The sequence below is a fragment of the Labeo rohita genome, chromosome 7 (assembly GCF_022985175.1).
Source record: "Labeo rohita strain BAU-BD-2019 chromosome 7, IGBB_LRoh.1.0, whole genome shotgun sequence".
In the NCBI taxonomy this organism is placed as follows: domain Eukaryota; kingdom Metazoa; phylum Chordata; class Actinopteri; order Cypriniformes; family Cyprinidae; genus Labeo; species Labeo rohita.
The window spans coordinates 4856137-4869333 of record NC_066875.1 but is presented as its reverse complement, the minus strand read 5'-3'; the positions used below and the strand labels follow the sequence as shown (position 1 = coordinate 4869333).

The 13197-nt window shown below is 35.3% G+C and overlaps 1 protein-coding gene across 1 annotated transcript in view; it reads right to left on the bottom strand.

The window, feature by feature from the left end:
- Positions 1–296: 296 nt before the first annotated feature.
- The window catches only part of LOC127168597 (adhesion G protein-coupled receptor A3), a 54156-nt gene continuing 41255 nt past the window's right edge, over positions 297–13197 (bottom strand). The window contains exons 12-19 of the mRNA XM_051115594.1: positions 12938–13138; positions 12569–12776; positions 10147–10355; positions 8476–8600; positions 7449–7572; positions 7156–7301; positions 5703–5798; positions 297–2629 (exon numbers count right to left, since the gene is read on the bottom strand). Coding sequence (XP_050971551.1) covers positions 1186–2629; positions 5703–5798; positions 7156–7301; positions 7449–7572; positions 8476–8600; positions 10147–10355; positions 12569–12776; positions 12938–13138 — 2553 coding nt within the window. The 3' untranslated portion in view covers positions 297–1185. The remainder of the gene's footprint in view (positions 2630–5702; positions 5799–7155; positions 7302–7448; positions 7573–8475; positions 8601–10146; positions 10356–12568; positions 12777–12937; positions 13139–13197) is intronic.

The window sequence follows — 13197 nt, the reverse complement described above, 5'->3', positions numbered from 1 at the left end:
TGTCTTGCATCTTAATGTACAAAATGCATTTAAAAGGCACAAAAATAGATCATTACTAGACTGACTATGATGCAGCCAAGTGGGAAATATATGCATTTATAGGTATTTTTCTCACATTTTCAACAAACATTAAAGCACAAATTCTTTCAGGAACTATTATGGTATTTCAGTACAGTTTTACAAACTGTACTATTTTGATCAAAATCATAAAATAAGCTCCCAATTACTCCAAACCGCAAGGCCTAGAGAAAACTCTCAGATGAACTCACCTTTGAACTCAGAGATGTGATGAAGTGGGCTGTGTAAAGAGATTTTTTATTATTTGATGGCCGCAATTGACAACAATCTTTACTGTGTGAAAACATTTGAATATAAGAGATTTAGCCAACATATACTCAAAGGGCAACACGTCATACATCTTCACATACAAAATGTCAGAATGAAATACAAAATGGGCTTAAAGGACACAAAAATAAAGCATTTGTAGACTGACTAATGCAGCCAAGTGGGAAATTATATTCATTTTTAGGCATTTTCAGAAATTTTTAAAATAAAAATGCAAATGCAAGGACCATTTGTAGACTGACTATGATGCAGCCAAGTGGGAAAATATATCCATTTATAGGTGTTTTTCTCACATTTTCAAGAAACATTACAGCATAAATTCTTTCAGGAACCATTTTTTACAAACAGTACAATTTGGACCAAATTCATAAAGCAAGCTCCCAATTACTAAAAACCACAAGGCCTAGAGAAAAATCTCAGATGAACTCACCTTTAAACTCAGAGATGAGATGAAGTGGACGGCATAAAGAGATTTTTTATTTTTTGATGACTGCAATTGAACACAATCTTATTTACTATGTGAAAACATTCAAATATAAGAGATTTAGCCAACATATAATCAAAAGGCAGCACATCATGCATCTTCACATACAAAATGTCAGAATAAAATACAAAATGGGCTTAAAGGTTACAAAAATAGACCATTTGTAGACTGACTATGATGCAGCCAAGTGGTAAACTATATGCATTTGTAGGTATTTTCTCACATAAACATTAAAAACGTGAATTCTTTCCAGAACTATTTTTACAAACTGTACCATTCGGATCAAAATCATAAAATTAGAGATTCACAGTTACAAATAAAAGTCTCTTTTTGTAGTCTCTGAGAAGGGAATCTCGCTACACAGTAGTTTCATGCTTCCACAAGCCAGTCTTAATATTCCCAGAACTCTCCACGTTCAAGGGAGACAAATTCTGTAGTCTCTCCGAGTCTTTGACAGGTCCGTTTTGGCACGCTAGGTTCAACCCGTAAGACTTGGGTTGCACCTCCAGTTCAACAGTGAGGGGCTGTTTTGGACAGTCTCGAGTTTGGCTGGTGACGTCGGTCCCCGATCCATCCCCTCCTCCGACTAAGCCTCCATTACTCACGCCATTCCCCATGCTGTTGCTGAGCCCGTGCCCAAAACTGTTACCCAGGCGGACGCCTCCACCTTTGGCGAGGTGGCGCGAACGGCGGGGCAAGCTGGTGCTGGCGTCACTGCTGTCCTGTTGAAGTTGGCTCTGCTGGCGCTCCCGGTAAGCCAAATAGGCCGCCCGTCGGCTGTTGCGGGCGTGCAGGCTCTCGTGATGATGGTGGCGCTTGTGCGGGACGCTTTGCACGCTGCCCTCCACACTGGTGGGGACGTCGTATGAGTACTCGCGCAAAACCGTGAGCCTACTGGCCCGGTGCGCTCTCGCACGGTTCTTGTGGTGTCGCCCCGAGTGCCCGTTGATGTTCGCGTTGCCCGTTCCCGGAAGATTGTTGTTGTTGACCGAACTGGGACGATATTGGACCTCGACAGGTGCGACGTGCATCTTAATCTCATTGTCGACCGAATGCTCAGTCAAGCTGTTGTCCAATAATGCCGTCCCATTGGCCGTCGAAGGGGCTGCTTTACATTGAGCTGCTTCCACTTGCAGATTGGTCAGTTTACATCCCTGGGTAGAGTTGCGAACACTTGGCGCACTTTTATTAGTGCAAGAGGATTCGGCGCTGCTGGCCGGACATTTTGCCGCCTCGCCGTTTCCCCTCGCCGTCAAGACGGAGCCGCCGGTTCCCACGACAGGCAACAGCAGGGAATCAACCTGTACGGCATAGTTGCGGCGAACCAAGCAACAAGCTTGTGACCAATGTCGCCGCATGTCCTGACGGTTCACGCAGTGGTGCGCCACAAGGAACGCCCCGAGAGCCAAAGCGGCGGCGCCGAAGAGGCATGCGAACACTAAATCTGCCGGATGCTCTTGGGACACCGCAAAAGCACCGAACACCCACAGCGCTACATAAAGGCCTAGAGACCCTGCAACGCCAATGAGCTGGGCAACAAACGTATGTTCGTTCTCTAGAGCTGACATCGGGATCGGTTCAGCGGTGGATGAGGACTCCAGGTGAGACGGTGTGATTTCGGTCACTTCAGCCACAGAAAGATGCTGCTGCTCCTCAGACTGTTCTTTGAGTTCAAAGCGACGCTCGGGATGCCGGCGGAGCTGGATGAGAATGCTGAGGAAGTACATGCAGTCCACGAATACGATGAAGGCTGCCGGGCCGTAAAACGCACCGAGACTGGGTTCCCATGCCATCCAGCAGCTGCAGAAAGACAAGAGATGCTTTTTAAAGTCTACAGAAAATAAACTTCATCCTATTTAGTTTCTAAATGCACGTTATTGTTCTCAAGTGAGCAATTAATTTGCGCACGAGTTATAACAATTTTGCTGACTTTGTAGTTAACCCTTTTAAACCGTCTGTGTCGGCACCGACACATCAAACCAAGCAGATTTCCGGGAGAGAGGGAAGGAAGAATTTGAACGGAGCACGGAGATTTGGATCGTGTAAAATAATAAACAAAACAAACAAAAAAATGGCACAAAAGGTGATTGGGATGATTTTTGATGAGACTTGGGAGCAGGCTGAGTGAGACTTTTTCACATGTGATGTGTGCATCTCTATAATGTGTCCATGCGTGTAAATGTATATGCATGCATGAACAAAAAAGTCTCTTGAATGAAAACTGTGCAGCCCAGTGTCACAAAAACACTTGTATATTTGTAAAATAGTTGAATATTCAAGTATGAAGTGTTGCATTATTTCGATCATGATTACTCTCTTTTTTTCTAAATAAGAATCAGAAAATGTATTCCTGTTTTTTTTTTTTTTTTTTTTTTAATTCTTTTTAAATTCTGCTTGCAAACTCACCACACAACACTAATGGTCAATAACTGTACTTTTTTGAAAGCCATTTGTGTCCTGAAAAAAAAAATATGACACCTTGCACTTGAAAATTGCACATTCTGTTAAAATTTTAGTCAAATAAATAAAATATGTAAAAAATAGCTATTTTACCATTTTAGGTCCTAAAGGGTTAATTAAAATATCAAGTGGATTCTCTGATGCAATGACAGATTTCTCTTCTTCAATAATTTAGTCCATTTTAACTTGTCCCTTACAAAGATTACAAGCTCTAGCAGCTTAATATCAAAATCTCACAACACGATAATGTTATGATGTGAAGTCCACAATATATTATTGCGATATTTAAAAAAAAAAAGAAAGAAAAAAAAAAAGACAAAAGGAAAAAAATGAAAATTTTGTACATTTTAAAAAGTTGCATTATTCTATCTAATGCACTGAGAGATTAAAATTAACAGCTCCAACCCATGTTCTTAACTAAGAAAATTTAAGTCAAAAAAAGGTGAATTGACTTGTACCTGAACTTTAAAGTGGACTCAACCCTCTATTTAGTTGTGATATACTGTCTCAGTCTAAATTACATTCACACTGGTGTTTTAGGAAGTCAAACAAATTAGAACATAATAATAATAACATCAATTTTTTATTATTGTTAATCCTATGACAATAATAGCCATATATTGTAAAACAATTGCACTCTAAAATAAATTAAAATAATGATTTCATCATAAGTATATTATTTTTGCTTTACACTACAGTAAGGAAGGTACAATACTTCTTTTCTAACTGCTACACTTGAAGAGATATTTTGCATTTGGACTGCAGTAACATTACCAATTTAAACCGCTGACTGTCAGCAATTCATACTGTACTTTTAAGCTTTTATATTGACAAATGGCAGTAGAGCTTTTATTTTGATGGAAAACTCCAGCTTCAGTGAAAACAGTAGCTTGCAATTATGTTTGCAACAGTAGTTGCTTGCACTTGTGCAAGTGCTGTGACAAGCTGTGTCTTACTTTTTAAAAAATAAAAAGAAAACGAGTAGATAGAATAGCAAAAGAATAGAGAATGCTAGTATTAGGGGTTAAGGTGTTTTTAATAAGTAAAAAAAAGAAAAAAAGAAAAAAGAACACTAGTATTAAAGGTTAAGTTTTAATAAATAAAAAGAAAACAGATAGAATAGAAACAGAATAGAAAATACATTGTTCTAAGATCTCACATTAAACATTCATAAACATTTTTACCTAGGCTTGTTCCATTATGACAAAATATTTCCCATGTTATTATAATAGCAAATATTATTAATGTTGATTTTTTTTTTCTATTGTCATATCAGCATCAAAGATTATATTACTGGCAATAAAAATAATCACATTAATAATTTTCTACTTGTTAGCCTATATCAACATCAAAGCTTGTATTGACTGCAATGATAATTACACTAATTAATAATAAACTATTAAACAATAAATACATAAAATCTTTCAGTTTTTAATGTTCATTAATAGAATTGTTGGCATGCTGTCATATACTTTAAGAAAGTCTACGCATCGAAACTAACTGAGAACTGTATTCCTGAGAACTACTTTATTGTGGTTTTGTACTTCAGTAAATCAACATCACATTGTCCTACTTGGCAGCATGAAAAATCAAAATTAAATTTAAATTGTGCATAAAATATACACAGAAGAGCACTAGAACACTCCCATCCCAGTATATAAATCACCGCGGCTGTCACTCACTGCAGGTCCACTCTCCTACAAGTAGCTTTTACATTAAGTATACACAAGTTCTAAAGTTTACACTAGTGTGTCAAGGGCTTCATATCATCAGAAAAGTAAAACACTTATGAGGCACTTACGAGTTCTGTGATGCTCAGCAGAGCGGTTTTTCTTTTGTCACGGTAGCGTGAGATTAATTAAACCCCAAAGATCTCAGATGGTCTGGATTTTCAAATTAAACCATGCTGTTACACAATCCAAACAGCTGTCACAAGTGAAAGAAAGGAGCATGGGAAACCAACAGACACAAGGTGGGGAGCCAAAAATAGAGCAGCATAATTAGGTTCACACAGCTTCTGAAGGTCTAAACTGTTCTCTCCTCAATAAAGTATTATTCTGCACTTTACTTTACAGAGCACGGGCATTAGGCTCCAGCGATAGCAAAAGCAATTTTTCATGACAGGGAAAGACTATGAAATGACAGGAAATGTTCACCAGGGGATTTGGAAAGCGCCTTGAGGCAGATACAGGCTGGATCTGTACAGTCTGTCGTTAACAGCAACCAAGTTAAGGAAACATATTATACCACTGCATTTTGTCTCGCATAGCTTAAATGAATCCAAACACCAAAAATCTAACTGATTACACAAAATCTGTCAAAATACGATCAGTATATTTTCCAAATGCCTCTAGCTTGATTTTTATTGCAGGGGAGAGTTTAAAAAAAAGTGTCTTAAAACTCAAATACTTACTAAGGAGCATTGACTTGACTGCCATAGTTTTTGATGTTTGCAGCAGCTGTTATTCCACACACAATGATCGGTATGCCTCCACCTATTAAGTAGAATCTGCAGAAGAAAAAAAACAACTTAAACTTAATAAGTAAGGTATTACATATCCTCTTGTAGGAGCATTAAGACTAACTTTAAAAAATGGTTACAGAAAGAAACTGGATATTGAACACTCGACAGAGGATCACACAGATTTTCAAGCTGTTTCGAACGCATGTGCCTCATTGTTGCACGACAAATGAAAATATGTTTTTCAAAAATCAGCTCAAAATGTCAAACATGCTTGAGTTTCTCCCACTGGATGGAATCATAGTCTGAAGCTAAAATCTTTGGAGTCTGTGACCATCATAAAAAGACATGATTTTCTGTCAAATCAGACTATCAGCAACTAGTGTCAATATATTCAAACTACAAATCGTAGCAAAATTTGGGCAAAAGTTATGTAGTGTATTCTAGACTTATAGCGATATTTCACCAAAAAATGAAAATTCTGTCATCAGTGTTGTTACTGGTAATTAAAGCTATTAAAACATAACTGGCATAAAGCTTAATTTACTAAACCTAAAACTGAAATAAAACAAAAGTTAAATAGAAATATTAAAATAGCAAAAATAAAATGGCAAAAAACGCAAAATTACTAACATTTAAACTAAAATTAAAACTTAAAATGAAAGTACAGAGATAAAATCTCATTTAAATATTAATAAATCCTGTAGAAATTAAGTTTGTTGATTATCCCTGTGATTATCCTGTAAATAGTAGTGTTTCTATATCTTAAGTTAGTATGAGGCTGGATACTTTATATAAAATACTAAAATAACAGTTCACATAATTCATGAAAAGTCATAATTCATTCATCCTTCATGCCATTCCAAACTTTGTTTTTGACCAAAAAAAAAAAAAAAAAAAAAAAAAAAAAAAAAAATCAATACATTTCTTGTCCATAAAATGGACATCAATGGTCATTTAAACTGTTTGGTTACCAACATTTAAAAAAAAAAAAAAATCTTCTTTGTGTTTCACAGAAGAAAAAAGTAATAAGAATATGGGAGAATTTTCATTTTTAGGTGAGCTATACCTATCATTCTGAAACCCATGGACAATTTACTGAAAAAAGCCCTGTTTTCTGTTGAATATTTACTGACACCAAGTGGTCAGTAGCGGAAGTCAATTTAAAACCCACAGTGTTGGCTTTTGGGCAATTTAAGTGTCAAATCAAAGTTTTAGACTCTCTGTACTATAAAATAGATCCAAGCATGTGTGCTTGCTTTTTAAAATGATTATTAATCATTTATATCTATTTTGTTATATTATCTATTTTACTTTATTTGTACATTCGTTTAATGATTTTTACATTATATCTTTCTGCCTTTTCTTTCCAGTTCTCCTACTCATTCATTACTCTGATCTTTACCTCAACATAGGTCTGGGTGGAGGCGGAGGCTCATCCAGCTCCTCGTAGCGTTTGGCCTTCCGTGTCACCTGTTTGTAGATGTTGCGTGCCGTTACACCTGACCACAGTGCTGTAGCCAGTGTGGAGTAATGCAGCACAATCCCCACCTTCAGGACGTGACATGAGCAAACATTAGAGCTCTCCTCAAGACCAATAAAAATATAACATTCACAAAATGTGAACTTTAAAGAAGTACTGCAGTTCTGTCTATAAACCAAGAAACATTTATAAAGATTATGCTAATAATCACATACCGCTTGACAAACGCTTGCGTTGTATGTTTGGTTGATGCCACCCACAAACACGGCACAGGTGAGGAGAATATGCAAGCACAGGTTAACCAGCATGTGCCAGCACTTCTTACTCACACGCACTGACCTGCAAACACATAAAAAAATCGTATTAAAACCAGCATATTTACAACTTAAAGTGATGTTTACCCAAAAATAAATATATTTGCTGTTCATTTATTCACAGGCGATTCAAGATGTGCATTAGGAGACTTTTTTTCTTTAGTAGAAAGCTTTTTAGCTGAAACCGTGGTTCTTGTTAATTCATTACATGCAAGTCAATGGCTACCGTCACTTTTACAGTCAAAAAAAGCAATTAATACCCAATGCTCCTGATGATATATTGAGGTTTTATGAATCAAAACGATTGATCTGCGCTAGAAATTAAATATTATTTACAACATTATTACCTGTAATCCATAGCTTCAGACAAATGAGTCCGATTCTTTTCTGCAAAACGATTTTTTTGGACATTGAATGGATTCACCCATTTATTTACAAATTATGTCCCCTATAAAGCAATTATATTATTAAAGCACCCAATAATCATGTGAAATGTGGGTTTTTTACCTTATGCTAATAAAAACGTGTTCAAAAGAATGATTCATTCATTTTACTCTCCTGAAAGGACCAACTGCCAACTGTAGTTATGGATTACAGCTAATAATACTGCAAATAATGTTCAGTTTCTTGCACAAACTGTTTTGCTTCATAAGAATTCAATGCATCGTCAGAAGCCGCATGTATTAAATTTGAGTCGCCTGATATGCTTTTTTTGGCTCTCAAAGTGACGGCAGCCATTGACTTGCGTTTAGAATCACCAAGAAACACAGTTTGAGCTAAAAATCTTCTTTACTGCTCTACTAAAGAAAAAAGTGTCTTCTTGGAAGGCCTGAGGGTGAGTTAATTAACAGCACATTTTCATTTTTGGGTGAACTATCCTTTTAATGATAGACTGCATTGTGCATGCAGAGCGAGTTCCAGCACTTACTTGTGGTGGTAGATGTAACTGACTATGACTGACAGCAGGCAGAGCACCAGGACGATGGCTGTGGCGTAGATAACAGGGTGAAGAGGTTCGAAGCTGTACGCGTCGTTCCCGGTCCTGTTCAGATCCTGTTAGACAAGAGTATATCAGCGGATTATATTCGCGAATGCATTTCAACAGCCAATAATTTGGATTTTTCTTCTTGGTTTAGAAAGGTGGGTGTTGAGGAAGCATGAAAAGATCTAATTACAAACAGGTCTAGAGCCAAAGGCTCACGGTACACGTCAACCATGAAAAAAAAAAAAAAAAAAAAATATCAGAAGAAAATTGCACAGCAGATCAATCCAACAATAAAAAAACCTTGAAATAGCAAGTAATTACATGACAAGAGGATGATGGGAACATTGGAATCCATTAACAATCCTGCACATCCTTGTTACTTCTGGTTGGTATCAAAGTCACACAGCAGCAGTATTTTACACATAGATGTATCATGTAATGTATGTATATATACACAATATATGTACATATACACTGCCGCTCAAAAGTTTGGGATCAGTAAGATTTTGAGTGGTTTTTAAAGATTTTTCTTATGCTCATTAAGGCTGCATTTATATGATCAAAAATACAGAAAAAAAAAGTTAAATTAATAAAAAGTGATAGCATAGATTTACATTGTTAGAAAATATTTATATTTTGAATAAATGCTGTTCTTTATACACACACATGCACATACAGTAAATACTGATCAGTGTTATTTTAGTACTATCATAGTATTTATTCCATACTATCATAGTATTTATTCATCCTTTCATTAGCTTTTATTTTTATGTTTTCAGTTTTCATTTTAATTTTAGTTTAAGTTTTAGTAATTTTTCCTACAAGGTTTTATCATTGTATTAGTTTTGTTTTTTTCTGAATATTTTCATTTAACTTTAATTGATTTAATTTCAATTGTATAAATTTTAGTAGGTTAAAAACTCCAAGCTGCCATTTCTAATTTTTAATTTTCACCTTATATTTATATTTCAGTTCCACATTTTCAATTCATGGATATTTTTTTTTTTTTATTTTGCTATGAACGTTTGGTATTTTTTAATAGTTTTTAAAAATATTTCTATTTAGCTTTATTTTTATTTCAGTTTTAGTTTCAGTAATTTCAACTTTACGTCAAATTTTAATGTTCTTTTTCATCTTATATTTATATTATTATTATTATTTAATTTTTAATTATTTATATATTATTATTATTATTATTATTATTATTATATTATTTCAATTAACAAAAACTATTTTTTTTAGCAATTTTACTATGAGTTTTTGTCATTTTTTTCAATATATTCCTTTTAAACTTATATAGTAATTAGTAATTTTAGTGTTTCAGTTACGTGACAAGGCAGCACTTACATTTTTGTAAGTTTAGGTTTTTCATCTAATATTAATATTTTATTTTATTTCAGCTTCATTTCAATTAACAAAAGCAACTAATGATTTGTAATAGTTCTATTTTAAGTTTTTAGTTAAATTACCCAGCAGAACTTTCAGGTTGCCACAGACATTCTGGGGTTTCTGTAGACGTTACAAAAAAGTTTTAAAAGTTCCATAGAAGCACTAAAAGCAGAAGAACATGGATAAAGAACAGACTGAAATTTAAGCCACTTTCGTCTTTCTCACCATCAGTAAAGCGTAGTTATTGAGTGAATCGCAGGACATTGTGGTGAAGTTGTCATCCTGATGGAGGATCCGGCACCCGTCACTTTGCCAGCCGCCCTGTCCACCCAGCAGACTAAAGTTCCAGAAGGCGGGAACAGCATCTGAGCCGTGGAGGAAGCGCCGCAGGGTTATGTTCACTGGACTCTGCAGGTTCTTCAGCGGGAAGCCCTCTAAACAACAGCAGATCGGACACTTCATCAGTTCATGTTACAAAACACAAAAGCATTCTGGTTATGGACCATCTTTGATGATGTACTCTTAAAATGGATGTCTCCATGAAGAACCTTTAAAATTCATGAAATCTTTCCACTGCACAAGAGGTTCTTTAGTGGAAAATGTTTTTTAGATTATCAAAATGTTCTTCAAAATAAGAAAAATGATCTTTTTTTTTTTTAAGAACTGATGACTGAAAGGTTCTTTGTGGAACCAAACGGGTTCATCTATGGCATCACCTTTTCAACCCATTGTTTTTAAGAGTGTATGATAAAAATACAGTTCATCACTGACTAGCCCTAAAACTGAAGTCAACTAAGCATTCAAGTTAGGATGTACACATATTAAATCCATGTGCATCACGTGCATTGAGAGACTATATAAATAGTGCCAATAGTTTTGTGGCAGATCCTGGACAGTCGGTCGACTTCCACGGCATCAGATTTTCCTTCGGTCTGCAGCTTTTTCATGGGATTGCAATCGCTTTCTGCTCCGCTTAGCCCTCACATTGAAATCAATCAGTTATAGCGTGGACGTTTTTCCTAGCAGCTCCCTGTGCTGTAGTTTGCCGCCCCCTCACACTTCAGCTGCTCTCTAGCAGCATTATTGCTCTGTTCATGACACAATGCCTCTTTACCTGCTTGAAGCCAAAATGGGGGTGGGATGGATTATAATAGCGCTGCTGTACAGTAAAGATCAAATCGTGAAAAAAAAAATAAAGCACACTGTAAAATGTTTTTTGTTTGTTTGTTTTGTTCAAAATGAATACGTAAATAATACAAAGAGTATTTGAGCATGTTTTATCAGAAAATACTATTTCATGCTTTCTACTTTAAAATTACATTTTTTTAATTCAGTGTGTTACTTGACGTTTCTTTGTAGTTATTTGGAAAGTTTAGTAGCAATTACTGAGTGAAAAATGTTCCAAAGTAAATCCTACAGCAAAGTTTATTTTATTTTATTTATTTATTTATTTATTTTTTACTGGTAACACTTTACAATAAGGTTCATTAGTTAACATTAGTTAACTACTTTAATTAAACTAAAAATAAAAATACTTTTACTAATTTAGCATTTACTAATCTGTTATTAATTTTTAACACTTTCTAATGTTATTGAAATCAAAAGCATTGTGCTTGTTAACATTAGTTAATGCACTGTGAATTAACATGAACTAACAATGAACAACTATATTTTCATTAACTAAAATTAACAAAGTACATTAGATTAACTAAATGGAATATGTATTTTATTTTATTTATTTATTTAATTTTAATTCAATTTATTTATTTATTTATTTTTTTTTATTTTACCATTGTATGTATCTTGTAATCTTAGATTTTTTTTTTTTTAATGCAGTTTTGATCTGGCAATTTTTTTTTAACAAACATTATTAAAAAAAAAAAAAAATCTAAGATTACAAGATTAAAGTCGTAATATTTCAAGAATAAAGTCGAAATATTATGAGAATAAAGTCGAAACACTATGAGAATTAGGCCGTATTTTATTTTTTACATTGTGTTTTCACTTTTAGTTAAAGTAATTATCCATTAGATAACATTAATTAATGCATTTATTAACATTAACAAACAATGACCAATACATTTGTTGCAGTATTTAGTTTATTTAAAAAAAAAAAAAAGTACTGTTCATTGTTAGTTTATGTTAACTCAGGTCCATTAATTTATATTAAGAGATAAAACAAACTTTGGATTTTAATAATGTATTAGTAAATGCTGAAATTAATATTAACTAAGATTAATAAATGTTTTACGAGTATTTTTCAGTGTTAATTCATGTTGGAACCTTATTGTAAAGGTGGTACCATTTTTATTTTACTATTATTCTTATTATTCTTCTTATTATTATTATTAGTTTGTTGATTTTAGCACTTCAAATTCAAATCTAAGAAAATGACAAATATTGCCTTGTATTGTAGTTTTATTTAACTACAATAATAACCCTGCTCTGTAAGTAACAAGAATAATTGACTTATAATAGTAACTATAATTGTAGTGCATGATTTGCCTGTATCTTTGACTACTGTATTTTAATTTTGCTTTCTAGACAGGTAGAAATATTGTACAACAGCAACAATGAAGAGGTTTGTGTTGGGCCAAGCGCATGCCTGATCTCGCCCGAGGTGGTAAAATCAGCAGCGCGATCTTACCAATCTTTGTGAGGATCACAGGTGTGACCACACTCCTCCTCTTACTGCCGTCACTCAGCAGGGTGGAGTTGCCCGTCGGAGGAAAGAGCTTGCCGTTGCGGAAGGCCAGCAGGTGTAGCTTATAGACGGCTTCTTCAGCCTGACCCGAGCTTCCCAGAGATGAGAAGAGAGACGGGGGAAGCTGCAGAGACGCCTCCACGATAGTGTTCTGCAAACGTGGAGATGCAATAATGTTACTGTCAAAACATGATGGATATGTTCCTGCTTCCACAGCTTTATTGGAGTTCTGGGTTTGAAGAAGCACTCGCCTTATAAGTTATGACAAAACAACTGTACACGTACAGGAAGTGCCTGAGACGAAATGCTTACTTTGAGAGCCAGTGCAGACAGGTTGCTGGTCACGTTGCATTTGAAGCTGAGCTGGCGCTCTAGGTTGATGTCTGGGTCTCTGGGAGAGAAATGGGCCATGGCCGTGCGCTCCGGTGAGACCTTCTGGAACAGGGTGCAGGTCATCCCATTGAAGCTGCTTGCTTTGATGGCATGAGCCTCCAGAGCGATGTTGTGAGAGTTCTGGTGAAACAGATGCGAATAAAGAAGAATGGTTACCAACAAGGTCTCCTTCCAGCTAC